This window comes from Erythrolamprus reginae, chromosome 3 (genome assembly GCF_031021105.1).
Source record: "Erythrolamprus reginae isolate rEryReg1 chromosome 3, rEryReg1.hap1, whole genome shotgun sequence".
In the NCBI taxonomy this organism is placed as follows: domain Eukaryota; kingdom Metazoa; phylum Chordata; class Lepidosauria; order Squamata; family Dipsadidae; genus Erythrolamprus; species Erythrolamprus reginae.
The window spans coordinates 141,447,617-141,471,495 of NC_091952.1; the positions used below are offsets into that span (position 1 = coordinate 141,447,617).

The window sequence follows — 23,879 nt, forward strand, 5'->3', positions numbered from 1 at the left end:
ATTATATTTTTTCTCAAACCCGCATAAATCATGGTCCAGGATAGTTATGGCCTGGGCCAATGAAGAATGTACAAAAAACATAATAGAATCTGAGATACTGCCCAATACATGGGCAGACCATAATCCCATTTGGATTAAATGGAGGGAGCAAGAGAGAAATACTAAAAAAAGATGGACATTAAATCAATCTATAATTAAAGAAAAGAAATATATATCAATGATGGAGAAAGAATTAGAATTTTAAAAATGAATGATAATGATGAAACAACCAAAGCTAACCTATGGGACACTACTAAGGCTTATATTAGAGGCCTATCTATATCTTATTTAGCAGCAAGTAATAAAGAAAAGCGGAGTAAGATACAAGCCCTAAATCAAAAAGTAATTCTTGGAAGAAGAATTACATAAAAATCCATCAAATAAAAAAACATTAGAAGAATTAAACTTGACAAAACATAAAATTGCTCTTCAAAACCAAGAGGAATTGGCTCAAAAATTAAAGCGCCAAAAACAAAATAACTCTTGAATGTGCTAATACGCCCGGAAAGTGGCTAGCTTGGAAATTGGCAAACCAAAAATCAGAAAGATATATTGAAGCACTGGTTGACTCCACAGGAGAAAGGCAAACAAACGAAATATTAAAAAAAGCAATAGTGGAGCAATTTTATTCTAATTTGTACAATCAGGAAGAGGTAGAGGAAGGGAAAATTATTGATTATTTAGAACAAATTAATCTACCAACAGTCTCTGAAGAAGATAAGGGAAGATTAAATGCAAATATTACAATAACAGAATTAAGATCAGTCATGGGTAGACCGAAAAATAATAAATCCCCAGGGCCAGACGGAATCCCATTTGAATTATATAAGGCCTTACAAGACACTTTAGAATTAACTATGTTAGACTTATTTAATAATATAATAAAGGGAGGAAAGCTGCCAGAATCCTGGAAACGTGCATATGTAAGTTTAATACCCAAAAATGAAGCAGATAAACATCTAATCCAAAACTACAGACCAATCACCCTCCTGAATACAGATTATAAAATTCTAGCTGCAATCATAGCAAAAAGATTAAAACCGGTACTAAATCAAATTATTCATACAGACCAAAGCAGCTTTCTACCCCATAGACAGATTAGAAATAATACTAGAACCATATTAAATACAATTGAATATTACGACTTACATATAGAAAAACAAGCAACATTAATATTTGTAGATGCGGAGAAAGCCTTCTATAAAGTAGTCTGGAAATACCGTATTTTCCGGCGTATAAGACGACTGGGTGTATAAGACGACCCCCTAACTTTTCCAGTTAAAATATAGAATTTGAGATATACTCGCCGTATAAGACTACCCCTCTTCTGACTGTCAAAAACTGAGTCTAGGTCTATGATGTACTTGCATTGAGAAAAAAATCATTTCTGAACATGATAACACAATATTTTAATTACTAATGATGAAGATCTTATTGTTAAAATTATGAATGAATTATTTAGAGAGAGAGAGCCAAGTGGGAGCACTCTTCTGTCTATCTCTCCATATGTCTCTGTCTATCTGTCTTGTCTGCATCTCATATTTCTCCTCACCACAATTAAGTTTATTATTATAACTCATCATAATTTGTCAACACAAAAAGGTGAACCTGGCTATTTTTCTTTCTCCTACCATCTATTCTGTAGGTATCTTTCAGTCTAACATGCAGCATGCTGACACCTATATGAGAATCTATTATGGAATGAGAATCTGTATGTGATATCATGATACGGCAATCCAAACAGCCCATCCATTTTTTCCTCTTTCCGCACTTTCTGTCTTTATCCTCTTGCAATGTCACTTAAACAGATTTTAACTTGTCGGGTTTAATTAGTGACCCTGCCAATTTTCAGTACTGTGCAGTGTGCTATGATACAGAGCAGGGTGAATAATATGACCTCAGCTTTTAAAGTTATTTTAAAATGTTGCCTAAGAAATATGGAAAGATGATTCTTTTTGGAGGAAAAGTACATTTTCAATGGTTAAACATAAGAACAAATACAAACAGGCAGAAATAAATGCATCCAGTTTAACATTCAATCATTTCCCTGGCTCTTTTTATTGAAATGAACAAGTTCATACATTCAATTTTGCAACCACTAATAATGTTGGTCAAGTAGGTACAAAAATACCTGGGGAAATGATCAAAGTCTTTCTCTCTGCCCCTCTCTCTCCCTCTCTTTCTCTATTTCTTTCTCTTTTTTTGCTTTCTCTCTTTCTCTCCCCCTCTCTCTCCTTCTCTTACTATCTCTTTCTCTCTCTTTCTGTCTCCCCTCTCTCCCTCTCTCTCTCCCTCTCTTGCCATCTCTTTCTCTCCCTCTCTCTTTCTCTCTCCCTCTCTTGCTATCTCTTTCTTTCTTTCCCCCTCTCTCCCTCTCTCTTTCTCTCTCTCCCTCTCTCTTTCTCTCTCTCCCTCTGTTACTATCCCCCCTCTCTTTCTCTCTGTCCCTCTCTTGCTAACCCCCTGTCTCCCTCTCTTGCTATCTCTTTCTCTCCCCCCCCTCTCCCTCTCTTTCTCTCTCCCTCTCTTGCTATCTCTTTCTCTCTTTCTTTCCCCCCTCTCTCCCTCTCTCTTTCTCTCTCTCCCTCTGTTGCTATCCCCCTCTCTCTTTCTCTCTCTCCCTCTCTTGCTATCTCTTTCTCTCTTTCTTTCCCCCCTCTCTCCCTCTCTCTTTCTCTCTCTCCCTCTGTTGCTATCCCCCCTCTCTTTCTCTCTGTCCCTCTCTTGCTAAACCCCTGTCTCCCTCTCTTGCTATCTCTTTCTCTCCCCCCTCTCTTTCTCTCTCCATCTCTTGCTATCTCTTTCTCTCCCCCTCTCTCCATCTCTTTCTCTCTCTCCCTCTCTTGCTATCTCTTTCTTTCTCTTTCTGCTCCCCCTCTCCCTCTCTCTTTCTCTTTCTCTCTCTCTCCTTCTCTTTCTCCCTCTGTTGCTATCCCCCCTCTCTCTCCCTCTCTTGCTATCTCTTTCTCTCCCCCCCTCTCTTCCTCTCTTTTTCTCTCAGCAGCGGCAGCAGGGTGATCAGCTGTGAGGCGGAGCTAAGGAACCGAGGCACCGACGGTGGCGGCTAGACATGTCGCGTGTGGGCGAGCCTGCGCTCCGCTCAGGCTCGCCCAGCTGGGAGGCGGTGTTCTCGCCCCCCCCAGCTGAAACTGACATCTGGCCGGGGTGATTCTTCCCCGGCCGGACAGGCACGCTTGTGCTGCCAAAGGCAGCGTGTGGGCGAGCCTGTGCTCCGCTCAGGCTCGCCCAGCTGGGAGGCGGTGTTCTCGCCCCCCCCAGCTGAAACTGACGTCCGGCCGGGACGATTCTTCCCCGGCCGGACAGGGACGCTTGTGCTGCCAAAGGCAGCGTGTGGGCGAGCCTGCGCTCCGCTCAGGCTCGCCCAGCTGGGAGGCGGTGTTCTCGCCCCTCCCAGCCATCGCAAATATCGGCGCCACTGTCCTATATCCGGCGTATAAGACGACCCCCCCACTTTGGAAAAGATTTTCAGGGGTTAAAAAGTCGTCTTATACACCGGAAAATACGGTACCTTATTTTACAATTTAGAAAAATGAACTTTGGTGACAAATTTACAGGATTAATTAGCCAACAAAAAGCTGGGATGATAGTTAACACAGATTTGAGGAAATAGAAATAAAGAAAAGCATAAGACAAGGGTGCCCTTTAGCACCGTTAATCCTTATTTTGGCGCTAGAAACATTATTAATTAATATAAGAAATAATCAAAAGATAAAAGGTTTAAGACCAAAAAAAGAGGAATTTACGCCAATGATATGGTCTTCATTATGGAGAATCCATTAGAAACCGGCAAATTTTAATTAGAAGAGATTGAAGACTTCAGAACTGTTTCCAGATTAAAAATAAATAAAAATAAAACTAAGATAATAACTAAAAATATGACCCTTAAACAAGATTTGGAACTAGAGGACAAGTTAGGTATTAATATTGCAAAAAAGGTGAAATACTTAGGTGTTGTGGTTGACTCTGGCCCAGCTCCTGCCCCAGGGAATGTGGAGGTGGAGGCAGGGGAAACGTCAACAGGGAGTGCAGTTTCCTCGGACAAAGAAGAAGGTGGGGGTGACTTAGAAGAGGGGGGCTTGGCACACAGCCCAGGAAGCCAATCACCATTATCTTCGGTCGATTCGGATGACGAAGTGTTAGACCCACGCAGGCGCAGACTTATGCATCGAAGAGACCAATTGAGGAAATATTACAGGAGATAAGAGAGGCCACCTGTGTTTGGGTGCGGCTCCAGTAATTAGAGCTGCTGCTATAAATAGCAGTGTGCTAGTTTGGCCGTTGTGGAAGATTATCTGATCGCAGTTCTTCAGGATCGTGCCTCGCTGTATCTGAACTTTGTTTGTGGATTTTTCACGCCTTTGACACCAAAGCAGACTAAAGTGTGTGTGTGTTTCACTTTCTGGGAAGAAGGAGGGCTGTGATGTTTCTTCACAGCTACTAGCTAAGTACTTAAGGACTGTTTAAGGGACTTGTACAGCCGACAAGGTTGTTTTGGGGAAGAGTGCTCTGCACAAAAAGGATGCTTTGTTTCTTTTGAATTTTGTGATAAAGGACATTGTTTTGAATTTTCAAATGTGTGTGTGTCTGAAATTTGTACCCGTGAATTTTCGGGAGGTTTCTACCAGAGAGCTCGGCAGAACACTTAGGAATAATACTTTCCGCCAAATGTAGTTCAATATTCAAGGACAACTATGAGAACCTTTTACAAATAACTAAGATAAATTTGGACAAATGGTCAGAACTCCAACTATCCCTTTTTAGGTAAGATTGCAGTAATCAAAATGAACATATTACCCAAAGTGCTTTTTCAAACGGTCCCTATAAGGCTACCCAAAAACATCTTTGATAAACTAAAAAAAATAACACATCAATTTATATGAAGCAAGAAAAAGCAAGAATCAAATATAAAAATGTACAAGACCATAGGATTAGAGGGGGGGGGATGGGAGTTCCAGATTGTTGTTTTTTTTAAAATAAAGTTTTTATTGATTTTTAAAAGTTAACATAAAAGAAACATATAACAGTGCACAGTGCATGTGCCCATCACCTAACAACAACACACACCCCATCACTCCCACCACCCATACAAGAGGATTCAAATAAAATTTAATTGTTTATCTATTATTCCTTGGCTCTATCTTGCATCAAGTACAGTGGAACCCCGACATAAGAGCTGCTCTACTTAAGAGCAACTCGAGATAAGAGCTGGGAGGGGAGAGATATTTTTGTTCTACTTACAAGCCCAAATTCGAGATACAAGCGCCAAGGAGCTGTCTCCTGAAGCCAAACGCTAACTTCCGCGTTCGGCTTCAGGAGACAGCTGCGAAGCGGCGCGTGTGTTTTAAAAGGTTGCAGCCGGCCTGGGGGGCTCGGGGGGTGCTTGCAGCTTTCTTTCTTGCTCTTTTTCTTTCTCTCTTTTACCTTCCCTTCCTCTATTTCTTCTTTTCTTTCTCCTTCCCACCTTCTTCCCTCCCTCCCTCCCTTCACTCATTCCTCTCTTACTCTCCCCTTTCATAAGTTTCCTTGCTTCCTTCCTCTGTTCCTGTCCCTTCCCTCTTTCCTTCCTTCCTTCCCACCCTCCGTCCATTCATTCACCCATTCCTCTCTTGATCGCTTAAAGCCGGTCCCTGGTGCAAAAAGGGTTGGGGACCTCTGTCCTACAGGATTGGGTGGCAGAGAAGTTGAACATATGTAAATTTAAAAGTTTAAGAAAGTTTACAAGTTAAGTGAAAGAAACTTCATTATTCATTTATATGTACATGTACATTTCTTCATTAAAAACATGTCTTTCTGCATAATTTAGACTAACTTTGTGAGTTTTTTGAGGGCTGGAACCAATTAAAATTATTTACATTAATTCCTATGGGGAAAAGTCGTTCGAGATAAGAGCTGCTCGACTTAAGAGCCCAGGTCCGGAACGAATTAAACTCGTATCTCGAGGTACCACTGTATTACTAAAAGAGTGATTGCAATTTATTTTTCATATTTACATCACAGATTCTACTTAACATATAATCTTTTACCTTATTCCATCGCACCATCAACTTCTCCAATTTGTTCTCATCGAAATTGTTTAATCTTATTTCCATGATTTCAAAATGTATGTGGTCCACCATGTACCAGTACCAATTTTGTAATGTCCATTTTGTAGAGTCTTTCCAACCTAATACCATCACCGCTTGGGCACTTTCCAATGGTGCAGCTTTAATTTCCTTGAATTCTCCTAGTTCCCTGTATTTAATTAAAATTGCTATTTCTTTTGTAATTATCCAGTTAATGTTTAACATTTTATTAATTTCGTTCTGCACTACATTCCAGAATTTCTGAATTTCTGCACACTCCCAGAGCATATGCATAAAAATTCCCTTTTCCTGGCATCCATGCCAACATTTACCCTTCTCTTTCCCCTGGAAGTGTGCAATTTGTACTGGTGTATAGTACCATTTATGTAAAATTTTCCTTCTCATCTCTCTAACTCTTGTATTTTTAATCTTGTATATATTTTCTATTATTTCTTTCATTTCCCTTTCATCTATTTGTAAATCATCTTGCCAGCATCTTGTCAAACTTTTTGTTACTTCCTCTTCCATCTGCAATAGCATTCTGTATATATTACCGGCTTGTGCTTTACTCTCATTTATCTTTTCTCTTATTATTTTTTCTAAGCAATTTTCTTCTCGTAAGAAAGCTTCTTTATTCTCACTTTTATTTAAATATGTGCTTATTGCATTAATCTGCAACCATTTCTGTTTACCAATCCACCATTCCAATCGAGTTCTACTGACTCTTCCATCTTTCTCATATAATTGTTCAATTCTCGTTATCCCTTTACTATTTAATACTTTGATAATTCTACTTAAGTTAACATCATCCCCTATATTCAATACATATAGCGTTGATAGCCTGGATACCCTTATTCCACTTTTCCTCTGCCATTTAAACCATATTTCTAAACATGCTTTAAGAGGATCACTTAAGTTACTAATTTCTGTTCTACTCCAATTTTTAAATAATAATTCTTTATTATTTATGTTATTGATTTCCTTTTCTAACTCTACCCATTTCTTTCCCCCCCATAACTGTAGCTCCATTAACCTTTCCATTTGAAATGCATTTCTATATAATACTAGGCACGGGCTGCCCCAACCCCCCTCTTTCTCTTGTGCAAACTGCCAATGCTTCCTTATTCTAGGTATTTTGTCTCCTTCAATCCAAAAATTTAATCTGTTGTCCCATTCTCTTAGTTTTGCCTCAGGAAAACTACCTGGTAAAACCTGAAACATACATCATTTTTGGTATTATCATCATCTTAAGGGCCCTGATCTTGGCAATTCTTCCTAACTTTTTACCCTTCCAATTTTTTATCTGCTTCTGGATTTTTTTCCATATTAGGTTATAATTGGCCGTCACTATTTTTATTGGATTCTTGAACAACCAAATTCCCAAATATTTCATTTTTTTACAACCTAATTTCAATCCTGATATTTTTTTAAATCTTGATTTGCTCTTTAGGGCCAGTATTTAAACATATTATCTCTGATTTTTCTATATTAACCTTAAGTCCAGATTGATCTTTAAATTCCTGGAGCAATATCATTATTCTTTTCATCATTTCAATTGGGGTTTCAGACATCACTATAGCGTCATCTGCAAACAAATTTAATTTCAATTCAAATTTCCCTATTTGATAACCTCTCCATTCCTTATCGTTTCTAATTTTGTTTGCTAAGGTCTCAATTGCTAATGCAAATAACATTGGGGATAGTGGGCAACCCTGCTTAGTTCCATTCTGAATTTTAATCGTTTCTGTTCTGTTACCATTTACTCTGACTTGAGCTATATTATCCTTATATATTGTTTCTATAATTCTGCAAAATGAATCTCCCATATTTAAATCTTTACATAGTTGAAATAGGTAATCATGGTTAACTTTATCAAAAGCTTTGTAGACATCTAATTTTAGAATACTGTACTTAGTTTTCTTTTGGTATTGGTAGCATGGTGTAAAACATTGACCACATTCCTTATTGGTTCATAAATCTTCCTTCCTTTAACAAATCCATATTGATCTTCTCCAATTACTTTTGGTAAAATATTCTCCACCCTGTTTGCCAATATTTTCATAAATATTTTATAATCCTGATTCACGATCTGGTTTTGGGACAGTTATAATTTCTGACATTTTCCACGTCTGTGGAGTTTCAAAAGTCTCCATTACATTGTTAAACAATTTTTCCATATGCGGTAATAATTCATTCATATACATTTTATAATATTCAGCAGTAAAACCATCTGGACCTGGGGCTTTAGCAGGTTTCAACCCTTTAATAACTCTAGATATCTCATCATTTGTGATTTTTGCATTTAGCATTTGTCTATCCTCTTCCTTTAATTTCTTTTTAACCTCTGTGGTTTGCGAAATAACATACTCTTTTTTGTATAAGTTCCCATAAAAATCTCTCATTATTTTTTCCATTTCTACATTACTACGTTTAATTACACCATCCTTATCTTTTAAAGCAGAGATGTGGGATTTCTCTTTTCTTTTTTTCAGATAATGTACCATTTGCTTCATTGATTTATTACCCCATCCCCTAATTCTATGTTTTATAATCATCTTCATTTTATTCCATCTTCATCAAGTAATTGTAATTTCTTTTTCTTAAGTAATAATAGTGAATTCCATTCTCTATTTCTTGTAATTTTTAAGGTTTCTTGGATTAAATCGATTTCTCTTAATAAGTTGTTCCTTTTAGCTTCCCAGGATTTCCTAATAAAAGCTTCAGTACTAACACAATTACCCCTCATAACAGCCTTATGTGTATCCCAGACTATTGTTTGTTTAATCTCACCTGTTGCATTAATACAAAAGAATCCATTCAGTTCCCTTTGTAATTTAATTCTATTCTCCTCATTAGCTGAAACCAGAGGGTTATATCTCCAAATTCTTTGTTTCCTGCCGACCTCTATCTCAATCACTGCTAAGAGAGGGGCGTGGTCTGATAACCAGATACTTTTCACTACCACTTTCTTAAGCTTTGCCTCATCTGTCTTATTAATTAACATATAATCAATACAACTAAATTTATTATGTCTTGCAGAGTAGAAGGTGTCTCTGTCTACTATGTTTCCATGTAAATCCGTCATATTGATTTTATTTAAGTGTAACTTTTTCTTTTCCCCCCTCCCTGCTGTTAATTCCAAGTTGAAATCGCCTGCTAAAATCACTATACCTTCCGCAAAATTATCTAGTTTCCGTTTTACATTTATTATAAATTGTTTTGCATTTACATTAGGAGCATAAATTACCGCTAAGGTTACTAACTTATTTTTTATTTTCCCCTTAATAAATAACATTCTGCCATCTTTGTCCCTTTTAATATTAATTAATTGAAAGTACACTCTTCGGTTAAACAAGATGGCTACTCCTCTTGATTTGGTTGTCCCTCTCGACTCATAAACTTGTTGCCACTCACTATTTGTAACTAATCTATCTGTTTTTTCCCTTCCTTTATGAGTTTCTGATAAAAGTAAAACATCAACTTTACTGTCCCTAGCCAGCTTCATGATTCTAAAACGTTTTTTCTGTGATGAAAGACCATTTACATTCAACGATAATAACCCTATATCACCCATTTACATAATTTTAAATAGATTTCCCCCTCCTGCAAAACAGCCTACCGGAAAAATGTTTTTTAGTTACCATGAATCCCCACCCTAGTGCCTCTTCCCTGACCCCCCCCCCCCCAGGGGGAGGCAACGAAAAAAACTTCCGTTATCGAGAGGCACCACTGGATTTGCGTTCCACCAGAAAGCTCCCCCCTTCCTCCCCATTTTACAGCATATCAAAAGATTCCCCCCTCCTTCCCTCCTCTCCCCTTATTAGTTAGCGAAAAAAACAAAAAAAAAGTACACAAGAAAGAGATTAGTTAGTTGAAACTCATAGTACCATATTAGCAAGTCAGCTCAGTTCAGTTTTTTATTTTTTCTTCTGGTGGGTAACCCTTGGCTCATCCCTCTTCTCTTTCTCCTGGAGAGAATCCAGTTCCTTCTGGAGTGCTGCGATTTTCTCCGCCTTGCTTTGTTCTGCTACACAGATCGGTTGGAGCATAAACAACTCATCCTCTCCTGCTTCTGGCCGGTTTTTCGATGTCTGTGCCTGGGATGCTCCATCCGGATTTAACCCCAACTGGTGAAGCAAATTTCTTCCCTCCTCCAACGATCTCGCCTGGAAAGCCTTGGAATCTTTAAAAACAAATATTGTAGCTGGATAACGCCATGAAAATCTGATTCCATTTTCATAAAGTTGGGAGGTCACTTCTCTCATCTGATTTCTCATCTTGAGGGTCTCAGCAGACAAATCTTTTAAAACGCGTATTGGAATAGCTTTGTAGCGTAAGTTTAGAATCTGCTTCAACTCTTTGAATATTTCTGCCGCTCTCCTTTCTGAGGCAAACCTTACAATAATGTCTTTTGAATCCCCTCGGTTCCGAGATCCAAAAGCCCAGTGCGCTCCTTCAAATTCTTGCAGGTCACATTTAACCTTGTTTTCATTGAACCACTGGAAAATTGCTTGAATAAGATGTTTACTCTCCGCAAAGTCTTTAGGAAAACCCCTCAGACAAAGATTAGCCCTCCGCTGTCTGTCCTCCAAGTTAATGATGCGGAGTTCCTGGCGAGACTTCCCCACCTCCAGTTTCCCAATTCTTTGATCTTGTGTTTTGGATTGTTCTTTCAAGTCTGCCATTCCAGCACCAACGACCGATACAGTAGAACCCCGACTTACGAGACTAATTGGTTCCGGAAGGAGGCTCGTAAGTCGGAACGCTCGTATGACGAAACATTGTTTCCCATAGGAAACAATGTAAAGTCAATTAATCCGTGCAACAACAAAAAAACCCGCTGCCGCCGAACGCGGAAGTTAGCGTTCGGCTTCAGGAGACAGCTGCGAAGCGGCGCGGGTGTTTTAAAACGTGGCAGCCGGCCTGGGGGGTTCGGGGGCTACCCCCCGAGCCCCCCAGGCCGGCTGCCACGTTTTAAAACACGCGCGCCGCTTCGCAGCTGTCTCCTGAAGCCGAACGCTAACTTCCGCGTTCGGCTTCAGGAGACAGCTGCGAAGCGGCGCGCGTGTTTTAAAAGGTTGCAGCCGGCCTGGGGGGCTTGCCAGCACCCCCCCGAGCCCCCCAGGCCGGCTGCAACCTTTTAAAACACGCGGGATACGAGCGCCAAGGAGCTGTCTCCTGAAGCCGAATGCGGAAGTTAGCGTTCGGCTTCAGGAGACAGCTCCTTGGCGCTCGTATCCCGAATGTGAGCTCGGGAGGCGAACAAAAATGTCGCTCCCCTCCCAGCTCTTATCTCGAGTAGCTCGTAAGTAGAGCTGCTCGTATGTCGAGGTTCCACTGTAATTCCTTTTTCATATCTTGGAGCAGCTGTCCCATGTCAGCAAATGTTTTAAGCTACGAATCCATCTTTCCTTCCAACTCCGAAGTAGACGCCATCTTTCCTTTGTTCTCGCTTCTCCACTTTCACACGTTAAAAACTATTACTTGCTTCAACTTTTAACTCCTTCTCATAAAGTTTTCAACAGCTTTGTTCAATTCGCTTCCTCTCAATGCACTTTCACCAAGCTAGAGAGGGTTGTTGAGGGTTAACTTTTACTTTTCCTTCTTCACATGAGGGAGCTTTCTCTCGGTGCGTCTATCTAGAGCAACGCATGTGCAAATCCGGGAGTTCCAGATTGGAAATTGTATTACCTAGCTGCCTCACTGTGATGGGTGAAAGACTGGATAACTCTCAGGGGGGAAAGAATATTAGCAATAGAGGGCTTCAATCTCGAATTTGGATGGCACTCTTTCCTATTCGGGACTAAAAATAAATCCTATAACTATTTTAAACAGCATTTCATAAGGAAAAGTTTAATAGCATCTTGGTTAACAATCCAAAAATCCCAATACTTGCATACACACAAACATACCATACATAACTTGTAATGGCCTAAGGGGAAGGAATATCCTAACTCCCCCATGCCTGGTGACAAAGGTGGGTCTTGAGTAATTTGCGAAAGACAAGGAGGGTGGGGGCCGTTCTAATCTCTGGGGGGAGTTGATTCCAGAGGGCCGGGGCCACCACAGAGAAGGCTCTTCCCCTGTGGCCTGCCAAACGACATTGTTTGGTTGACGGGACCTGGAGAAGGCCAACTCTGTGGGACCTTATCGGCCGCTGGGATTCGTGTGGTAGAAGGCGGTTCCGGATGTATTCTGGCCCAATGCCATGTAGGGCTTTAAAGGTCATTACCAACCCTTTGAATTGTGACTGGAAACCAATCGGCAGCCAGTGCAGGCCGCTGAGTGTTGCAGAAATGTGGGCGAATCTAGGAAGCCCCACGATGGCTCTTGCAGCCGCATTCTGCACGATCTGAAGTTTCCGAACACTTTTCAAAGGTAGCCCCATGTAGAGAGGATATGTTCTTTTTTATAAAGCAATTTTAAAACTTTGCAAATTTTGGAAAATGCTATAAGGACATAGGTGGAGAAATCAATGAGAAGAAGAGGAAAGTTCTTCTTTGCTCTTTCCTCCTCTTCTTTCTTTTTTTGTTTTGCGCATTTCCCCACCTAGCTTTCTTTCTTTTATTCTCCTGCGTCTCTACACCTATATTTATCTTATCTATTTGGTGTAATTTTCTATTCTCTGTCTTATGTTTTTTAAAAAAAAATTCTTTAGAGACTTAATTTCATTTTATTTTTTATAGATTTAATTTTATTTTGATTCTATCCTTTTCCTTTTTACTTTTTTATATAAAGCAATTAGTAATTAGGTTGGTAATTGGATTAATTAGGCAATATTTGGTTATATTATTGGGTTTATTTTTTTCCCTTTGACTACGCTACTGTAAGAATTTTTCAAATGTTTTTTTTAAGGGTATTTTATTAATAGGCATTAACTATTTGTAAAGGGTATTGATTATTTATGAAAATTGATATGGAAGTGATTAGGAGAGATTTGAAACATTTCAGCCTATTCAATGTGAGATACTAGAATTTGGAATAGCTTAAATAGGGTCTTAGCCAATAGTATATTTCTATAGCATAAAAAAATTGGGCAGCTATTTTTATTCAGATGTCAAAAGTGAAGGTGGTACCATTGTATTCTATAACTTCCTGAAATTGATTTATTGTAAAACAATTTGATGTTGTTGTTATAATTTTTATTGTACTGTGATTGGAGAGAAAAAAATAAAAATATTATTTGCCACAAAATGATTTTGAAAGACTTGAACAACAACATGAAATTTAATGAGGATAAAAGTTTGACACTTAGTTAGGGAAACCCAAAGGTGCAAATACTGGTTGGGCCCATGCTGATTAACCTTTTCAGCACTGAGTACCGAAATGGCAGCACACACACATGCGGGCAAACACCAGGAATGGGAAGAGCAGTTCTGCGCATGGGGGAGTGCTAGAAACAGGAATAGCAGCTCCCTAGCACAGGTGCAGGTGCATGCCGGGAAGCTAAACTTTTAGTTTGTGCGTGCTGGCTATCTGGTCTTCCTGTTTCTGTCACACATGTGAGCACTAAGACCAGCTGGACAGCACGCATGCACCCACCGGAAACTAGAAGCTCAGTTCCTAGTGTGCACATATGTGCTGGAGAGCTGCTCTTCTGGTTTTTGATGCTCCTGTGAAGACCAGCTGGTTGGCGCGCAAGCACATACCGGAATCTATTAGAGCAATAGGTGGTGTGCCCAGAAAGATGGCTCTGTGTGCCATTTCTGGCGCGTGTGCCATAGGTTCGTCGTCAGGGTATTAGGTAAAATCCAGCTCAAAAACACTAACAGAGAGGAATCTTGGACTCCTTGTGGACAATTACTTAACCGAGCCAGCAGTATGCGACAGGAGCCAAAAAAGCTAATGCAATCCTTAGTTATATAAACAAAGGCATAGAATCAAAGACACTTTTAAGTATTAGTACAGATTTATAAAGTCATAAGTAAAGCCACGTTTGGAATACTACATCCAGTTTACAAAGAAGATGAGATTTGGGGAAAAGTGCTGAGAAGATTAAAGACTGAAACATGAGAACAGTTGCAGGATTTAGGTTTAGCTAGATAGTCTATTGAAAAGAAAGACTAGGGATGACATTATAGCATATTCCAGCATTTGTGGGGTTGCCACAAAGGGTCAATTTCTTTTCCAAAAAACTAGAAGGCAATACAAGAAACAATGGATAGTAACTAATCAAGGGGAGAAGCAACCTGGAACTAAGGAGAAGTTTCCTTACAGTGAGGACAATTAATCAGTGGAACAGCTTGCCATCAGAATTGTAGATGCTTCATCGCAGGAAGTTTTTAAGAGGTGACTGGACAGTTACTTGTCTGAAATGGTATAGGGTCGCCTGCTTGAGTAGTTGGTTGGATTAGAAGACCTCCAAGGTTCCCTCCAGCTCTATTCTGGTTGGTTGGTTGAGAGTAAATCCAAAGGAAAGCAACAAAGTTAAGAGTCTGGAAGCAAAAACTTAGGTGGAATGGTAGGAAGAAATTGAATGGTGCTTATTCTTAGTTTAGAAAAGAAAAGACATAATATGTTCTGGGTGTTTTCAAAAGAATAAAAGACAGGAGACATTCTGCCTGTTTTCAAATGTCTGAAAGACTTTTGCAGTAAAAAGGTACGTCTTATACACCGAAAAATACGTTAAGTATTTTTGTTTTCACATGGAAACTACTTCTAAATTTTGTGCTTGATATGGAAAAGAATGTAACTTTGACTTTAGGTTTTACAGATTAGTTGAATAGATCTTTATAGAAATGGCGTTTATATTATTATTATTGAAAAACTAAAAATTGTGACTTGAAGTTTTATTTTACTTTTATTTAAGTCAATGCTTCTTTTTCTTTTCTTTTTCCTATTCTTCCCTACTTTCATTTACTATTTCCCCTTCTTTCTTAATGTTCCTCTATTTTCTTTTATATTTTGTGTTATAATAATTTTATTAAAAATATGGAGTTATTAAAATTGTGGCAAAAAGTGCTGTAATATTGAATTACTACTTATTATCAAGTCATTTTCACTTCTTAGTAGCTTAATAGATAGCATTAATAAGCATTGCTAAGTAAGCATTGTTGATTGGTTTTGGCAAACCGAACTACCTTTTCTCCTTTTTCAGGCAGAGTTATTGGGAACTTATCCTTCTCTGGTGAGAAGGAGATAGATCTGGCTGTAAAGAGTGCACATGCTGCTTTCAAAATATGGAGTCAGAAATCAGGCATGGAACGGAGCAACATTCTGCTGGAGGCAGCCCGAATTATCCGGGTATGTGATATAAAAGCAATATTATAAGGTTATGTTGGCAAATTTATTAGTATTGGGGTACCCTGACTTTTATGGAACCTGGATAGTATCAAGTAGATAGGATACACATTGGTTCCCAAGGATCAGGTGATTCTAATCAAGATTGCTGTTTTGTCACTTTTGACAAGGAAAAAAAATATGTAAGCTTTAGATTGTATACTGATCATAGATTGATTTGAAGTTATTTAAAGAAACAGGTCAAATCCTATCTCCACATTATCTGTTAATATCACTATTCTGTTTTTCCCTAAATAGCTGTATAGTGAAAGAAATGAAGAGTTCAAATAGAAAACCTGCTGTTTTGTCAAAGTTCAGGAACCTACAATTTAAAAAATGATGTTTACATGTCTGAGAATCCATAAACAATTCATTAAAAGTCTTGTTGTAAGGTCCCGTCTCTCCTTTCTGTTCAAGAAAGCATGGACTCTCAAAACTTTAGTATTTCAAAAGGAAACTTTTATCAAAAGGAAGTGAATGCAAGACAATGCAAAGCACAGTCTGAATTCCCTCCTCCCCCTCCCCGGCAATTCAGTTAGGATAAAGTGGTTAGAAACCCTCTCAATTTGAGCCAATCCACAGGTGCACAGATTTGTGGAAACAGTTTTCTTGAGAAAGAGATAAGGAATCGTTCCCATGTGTTTCTTCTGTGAGGCTTCCAAACTGAGAGAAAACAGATGACCCTCCTGCCCTTGTACATCCCCCCAAGGTAAATCAAAATACAGGGCAGAATAGGTGAGAAGGTAAATTTATAAACTAGGGAATTACAGATTATAAAGGAAAACAGGATGAGAGCATTAAGTGAGTAAAAGAATCCAGAGTCCCCTCCCCACTTGAATGATCACTTGAATCACAATAGGGATTCCTCTTATTACCTGTAAGCAGCTGCAAAAACTTTCTCCTTCCAGGCGGCTGCAACGGTGGCGGCTTCCCTTCGAGGAGCAACAGCGCCGGGAACATCACGTAATGAAGGGAAGCTGCTGGAGCGGCGGCAGCTGCTGAGATGGCTCCGGCGACTTCCCTTCATCACGTGACGTTCCCGGCGCTGTTGCTACTCGAACGGAAGCCGCCGCCTGGAAGGAGAAAGTTTTTGCAGCTGCTTACAGGTAATAAGAGGAAGCAATGAGGAAAGGAGCCCCCCGAAGCTGCCGGGATTGCAGCATCCCCCACCCTTCCTGCAGCTTGGAGCTCGTATAGAGCTCCTGAGCCCCCTGAAGCTGCCGGGATTTCAGCAGCACCCGGCGGTAACATTTTGGATAATGAACAAAATTTTCTCTGGCTGTTTTGCCGAAAATTTTGTTCGTTATCCGAAATGTACGAGAACCAAAGCGTTCGAGTACCGAGGTACCACTGTATATCAAAGTGGAAAAAAGTTTACCTGGGGGTTTCCAGCTGTCATTTTGGTGTTCCAGGAAAATAAGATGTTTAGAGCACGATCACTGGAGGAGGGAAAGGCACTATTGAACCAACTGGGTATTGAGTTTGGAGAAAGTGGAGCACAAGGAGCAGAAAGAGGGGAGAGCGGAGCAGTTGGAGAGCCACAAGGAGCAGAAGGAGGAGAAGATTATTTCAGCAGTCGCAGTACCCCAGACGAGGAGGAAAGGCAAAGGGAGGAGCAGGTGAAGGAGTTTACGGGGCAGGTGGAGGCCATTAGAAGGGAGCAGAGAAGAACAAGAGCCCAGTGTGAGAAGAAAGTGAAGAAGTGAAGAGTTGAAACTGACTCTGCTGTACCCTCTTGGAGATGTTTCTGGAAACTATTGTTAATTTTTATTCTTGTTGGGGGGAGATGGGAAAAAAGTAAAAGAAGGTATTAGTCAATGGATAAAGGAAGGTGGGAGGGAATTTTTTTCTCTAATTATATTAAAAAGTGGTTGCAAGTAGAGCTCAGCAGCGTAGGAACGTAATCAATAGAAGTGCTTCATGATTGGACAAGGGTTTTTCTTGTCCTCCCCCTTCTTGGTGGGGGAGCATGGGGAGAGGCACTTGGGGGGGTGATGGGGTGAGGAAGGGGAAAATAAGTAAACCAAGAGCAAAATAGGAGGGAAAAAGGATTATTCTTGTATATTATGAGTGTATTATGGTTTTAAATATGAATGGTTTGGGATCGGATTTGAAACGTTACAGGATATTGAGGATGGCTAATCAAAACAAGGTGGATATTATGATTTTAACAGAAACGCATAAAAGATGGGGAGGAAGGGATAATTTGGTTAATGATAGAAATTGGAAATGGGTATATGAATCTCGAGGAACACAAAATAGTAGAGGTACGCGATTCTTATTCATCAGAGGGTTCTATTTGAGGAGGTTGGAGTTCAGAAAGATAGAGAAGGGAGGTGGTTGTTTGTTAAAGGGAAAAATAATCAAAATAAATTGACACTGGCAGCAATTTATGCCCCAAATGCAAAAACAAAACAATTTATAATAAATACAAAGAGGAAGTTGGATAACTTTATGGAGGGCACAACATTTTTGGCAGGAGGTTTCAATATGCAATTAACAAATGGGATCGGAAATAGCAGGATGTTACATTTAAATAGACTTAATATGGTGGATCTCTATGAAGATGTACCAAATAGAGGCACTTAATATTCAGCAAGATATCATACATTTAGTTGCATTGACTATATATTTAATAAATAGGGCGGGCAATATACAAGTTTAAAAAGTAGATATAAAAAGTATTTGGTTGTCAGATCATGCCCCACTACTAGCAGAATTAGAAATAGGTCAGGAATTTGGAGATATAATGCAGTTGTAACTTCTAGTGAACAAATGATGTCAAAGTGAGATACAAGTAGAGGCGCAAGAGATGAAAAATATAGTGGAGAATATAATGAAAACTAAGAATACAAGAGTTAGGGAAATGAGGAGGAAAATATTACATAAGTGGTATTATCACCCGTTCAACTCGCATACTTTCAGCAGAATGTTAAGGGTATTTGTTGGCATGGGTGCCAAGATAAAAGCGTGTTTATGCATATGTTTTGGGAATGCCCGGTAGTGCAGAATTTTTGGCAAAAAGTGCAAGAGGATATTAATAAGATGTTAAATACACGGTGGATAATTACTAAGGAAATGGCAGTATTAGTTAAAAGTAATGCGATGGGAGAATTTAGAGAAATAAAACAAGCAGCAATAGAAAGTGCTCAGGCAATAATAGTCTTGGGTTGGAAGGATGCAACAAAATGGACAATGCAAAATTGGTACCGGTGCATGGTAGATCACATTCAATTTGAGATTATGGATAAAAGGATGAATTTTGTTAATGAAAATGATTTGCGACAACTGATGGGACGATGGGACAAGGTAAGATGATATATGGCGAGCAGGATTCGAGACCAAGCTACAAGAAACAAATTGGAATCACTTTATAATATGTAAATAGACACTTTGCTCTTGGGTTAAAATGGTTTACAGTGAACCCTCGAGTTTCGCGTCCTCAAGCATCGCGAAAGGGCTATTTCGCGAGTTTTAAACCCGGAAGTAAACTCCACCATCTGCGCATGTGTGCGTAGATGGTGGAGTTCCCCAGCTGGGAAGCTGGGCGGCTTCCCTGGGTCTTTCCCCTCTTGCCCCGTAAGACCCCAGCGGCGGCGCGAGCAACGGCGTGGGCGGGCGGCAGGCGCGGGGACACCCCAGCTCCGCTGCCCAGCTGGGGAGCGGAGCTGGGGTTTCCCCAAGCGCGCGCGCGTTGCTGGGGCCGCTCCCCAGCTGGGGAGCGGATCTGGGGTTTCCCCAAGTGCGCGCGCGTTGCTGGGGCCGCTTCCCAGCTGGGGAGCGGAGCCGGGGTTTCTCCAAGCGCGTGCGCGTTGCTGGGGCCGCTCCCCAGCTGGGGAGCGGATCTGGGGTTTCCCCAAGCGCGCGCGCGTTGCTGGGGCCGCTTCCCAGCTGGGGAGCGGAGCCGGGGTTTCTCGAAGCGTGCGCGCGTTGCTGGGGCCGCTCCCCAGCTGGGGAGCGGATCTGGGGTTTCCCCAAGCGTGCGCGCGTTGCTGGGGCCGCTTCCCAGCTGGGGAGCGGAGCCGGGGTTTCTCCAAGCGCGCGCGCGTTGCTGGGGCCGTTCCCCAGCTGGGGAGCGGATCTGGGGTTTCCCCAAGTGCGCGCGCGTTGCTGGGGCCGCTTCCCAGCTGGGGAGCGGAGCCGGGGTTTCTCGAAGCGCGCGCGCGTTGCTGGGGCCGACCAACCCGGATTGAATATCGGGTTATAATATCTTGTGTGAATCGGCTAACAACAATAAAAAAGACAATGTAAACAAATCTAATATTAAAAATCTAATATTAAATCTAATATTAAAAATAATCTAAAAAACCCCAATTTAAAGAACCAATCATACATACAAGCATACCATGTATAAATTCTATAAGCCTAGGGGGAAGGGAAAATTTCAATTCCCCCATGCCTGACGACGTCACCATATCCATTTCAGCGCAATCAGTAATCCTATTAATTATTTCTTCTTTTGGGATTTAAGCATCCTTCTTTCTTTGTGTGTAGGCAAACCTGGCTGCCGTTAAAATATGTATTAATAAATATTGAATTTCTTTTTTATATTTTTGAGAGGGTGTACCTAGTAGGAAGAACTCTGGATCTTTCCCACTTCCTCTTATATTATTTCTTTTAGCCATTTCTCAATTAGGTTCCAGTAATATTTAGCAGGTCCACCACTGGTGATAGTAAGTGCCTATCTCTTTTTTACATTTCCAACAACTTGGTTGGGAATTTGGATACATTTTAGAAAGTCTGTTGGGTGACAAATGCCATCTGTGGAACATCTTCATCTGATTTTCTTTAAATACAACAGACTTAGTTATTTGCCAATTGTATGTCCAAAGGTTTTCCCATTTGTCCATGTTCATTGAATGCCCAAAGTTCCTGCACCAACTGATCATGCCATATTTTAATATAATGTTTTCTGTTTTGAATCTTAATATATATTTATAGATTTTTTCGATCATTTTTTCTTGATTTTTCATGATTATTTTATCAAAAGCGCATTTTCCTCTCTGAAAAAGATAACTCTTTATCTGCTAAGAATCTTGTTTGGATCTGGGCATATGTCCACCAGTCTATCTCCCAAACCTCATTATTTAATTCTTGTCTGGTTTTTAGGTCCAAATGAGGGTCTAAAAGATCTTTATATCTTAGGAATGCGATACTTTGTAATAAATTTGGGTGTCTTATTGCCTCGATTGGGGAGATCCATTCGGGCACAGTTAGGACGTGGTCTTTCTCAATCTCTGTCCATACTTGTAGTAGGAAATTTCTAATTATATGTTTTTTAAAGTACAGTGGTACCTCGGTACTTGAACGCTTTGGTTCTTGTACATTTCGGATAACGAACAAAATTTTCGGCAAAAATTTGCTTCGGTATCTGAACAAAAATTCGGATACCGAACAGCCACAGAAAATTTGGTTCATTATTCGAAATGTTACCGCCGGGGGCTGCTGCAATCCCAGCAGCTTCAGGGGGCTGAGGAGCTCTATAAGAGCTCCAAGCTGCAGGAAAGGTGGGGGCGGCTGCAATCCCGGTAGCTTCGAGGGACTCCTTTCCTCATTGCTTCCTCTTATTACCTGTAAGCAGCTGCAAAAACTTTCTCCTTCCCGGCGGCGGCAACAGCGGCGGCTTCCCTTCGAGTAGCAACAGAGCAGGGAACGTCACGTGATGAAGGGAAGCCGCCGGAGCCATCTCAGCAGTTGCCACCGCTCCAGCAGCTTCCCTTCATTACGTGACATTCCCGGCGCTGTTGCTCCTCGAAGGGAAGCCGCCGCCGGGAAGGAGAAAGTTTTTGCAGCTGCTTACAGGTAATAATACGAAGCATTGAGGAAAGGAGCCCCCCAAAGCTGCCGGGATTGCAGCGCCCCCACCCTTCCTGCAGCTTGGAGTACCGAATTTATTTACCCCATAGGAAATAAATAAAATAGATTTAATTGGTTCCCAGCGAGTTAACGGGCTGGGAACCAATTAAATCCATTTCCATTATTTCCTATGGGATAAATAAATTCGGTGCTCGACCAAATCGGTTCTCAACCACACTTCTGGAACGAATTATGGTCGAGAACCGAGGTACCACTGTACTTATGCGCTTTGTATTTCTTATACCACACGAAGGCATGCCACCCCAACATTAGGTCGTGGCCTTCTAAACTTAGGACTTTACTATTTTCTAGGGTGGTTTGGTAGTCCAAACCCTCTTCTTTCTTTCATATCTTCTAATACTGTTAGTTTGATTCTTGCTTTTTTACCTTGCCAGATAAAATTTTTTATGATCCTTGTAAGTTCAATAAATAATTTCTTGCCTGGGTTAATTGGAATTAGCTGAGTTAAGAACAATATTTTAGGTAGAATATTCATCTTTATTGCTGATATTCTTCTTAAAAGGGAAAGTTGAGGATTATTCCATGCTTCTAAATCTTTTTTAATCTGAGCTAACAATTTAGTGTAACTATCTTCTTTTAGAGATGAGGCTTTAGAGGTTATCCAGACACCCAGGTATTTTACCTTCTTTACTACCTTCATCTTTGTTGAAGTTTCTAATTGGTTTATCTGCTCTACAGTAATGTTTTTTGTTATCATATGTGCTTTGGATTTATTGATTTTTAACCCAGCAATGCTGCCAAATTAATTTAGGTATCGTTATCAAGGGTACCTCCGTGATGAAAACTACATCATCGGCAAGTGCTTGGACTTTGTAAATTTCTTTTCTAATCTTTAAACTTTTATTTCACTATTTTGTCTTATTTTAATTAGCATTGTTTCGAGTGTTAATATAAACAAAAGAGGGGAAAGAGGGCAACCCTATCTAATTCCTTTGCATATCTCAAATTTATCAGTTTGTTCCCCATTTATCATAATTTTGGCTGTTTGTTTGACATATATAGAATCGATCAATTTACAAAAATTGGCACCAAAATTCCTCCTGTCTAGTTGTAATTTTAGAAATCTCCAGTTAACATTATCAAAGGCTTTTTTTGCATCTAAAAAGATTAGTGTCATTTGTTTTTCAGGATGATACTCATACTATTCTAAAATATTTATGGTTGTCCTAAGATTATTTTTTACCTGCCTGCCTGAGAGAAAACCATTTTGGTCATCATGAATTATACCGTTTAAAAATTTTTAAAGTCTGGTTGAATATATAGAGACAAATATCTTATAATCGACATTCAAGAGGGATATTGGTCTGTAATTTTCTATTTTTTCCTTTGGTGTTCCTGATTGTGGTATTAATATGATCGAAGCTTCAGACCAGGATATTGGGATTTTTGCATCTAAAATTATTTTATTGACGATCTCTAACATATTAACCGTAACTATATTACTGTCTAATTTGTAAAACTCTGCTGGTATTGCGTCCGAGCCAGTGGCTTTATTATTATTCTGTCTTTTGACTGTTTGTTGGAGTTCTGCCATTGTAATTGGGGAATTCAGTTTTTATTGTTGTCCGTCTGTCAAGATAGGTAGTTTTACTGAGTCTAGAAAATTTTTGATTTCTGTGTCATTGACCTCTTCATATTGGTATAATTGTTTATAAAATTTTAGTGCTATTGCTTTCTTTTCACCTGCCCTATATCTTATCCTTCCCTCTTTATCTTCTAATTTATTAATTATTTTAGATTATTTTTATTTTCTTAATCTGTAGGCCAACCAACGGCCGGGTTTGTTTGCGTTTTCAAAATAATCTTCCTTTGCCCTTTTTATTTTTATCGCTATTTCTTCTTGTTCAATTAACTTTATTTTATGTTTTACTAAATTCATTTTCCCTTTGATTTTGTCATTAATCCAGTCATTTTGTAACTCCTTTTCTGCCTCTTAATTCTTGCTCTAGTTGCTGATACTGCCTCTTTTTCTCCTTATTCCTTTTTGCAGTATAGGAGATTGTCAAGCCACTGATATAGGGCTTCGCCGTATCCCATAAGTTTTGTGGTGAGGTTTCCTTATTTTTATTTAATTAAAAAAGATTTCCATTTTCTTTTCTATACAGTAGTACCTCTAGATACAAGCTGCTCCACATGCAAGTATTCCAAGATACGAGCCACGAGGGGAGAGAAATTTCTGTTCCAGACCCGAGCTCAAATTTGGGATACGAGCCGAGCGTCCACTAGGTGGCGCAAGAATCCTTGCTTTTTATTATCTCGGAGGGGAAAAACAAAGTCTAAAGCCATTTGTTCCAGATACGAGTTGTTCAACATACAAGCTCCCTTCTGGAATGAATTAAACTTGTATCTAGAGGTACTACTGTATATTGGTTCTCTCTCAGTATGTTATGATTCATTTTCCAATCATTTTGTCTCTTAGCACCCTTCCATATCATCACCAATGGATTGTGGCCCACCCAACTATTAGTTTCTATCTCAATACTTTTTACTTCATCTCACATATGCGCTGACACCCAAGCCATATCTATTCTAGTCCAAATCTTATGAGGATTCAAATAAAAGGTATATTGTTTTTCCAAGGGGTGCCTCTCCCGCCAAATA

The 23,879-nt window shown here is 39.9% G+C and overlaps 1 protein-coding gene across 5 annotated transcripts in view; it reads left to right on the top strand.

Moving 5' to 3' along the window:
• The window catches only part of ALDH9A1 (aldehyde dehydrogenase 9 family member A1), a 211,455-nt gene that overhangs the window by 13,398 nt on the left and 174,178 nt on the right, over positions 1 to 23,879 (top strand). For all 5 annotated transcript variants that reach the window (XM_070746878.1, XM_070746881.1, XM_070746879.1 and 2 more), the window contains exon 3: positions 15,220 to 15,365. In XM_070746878.1, coding sequence (XP_070602979.1) covers positions 15,220 to 15,365 — 146 coding nt within the window. The remainder of the gene's footprint in view (positions 1 to 15,219; positions 15,366 to 23,879) is intronic.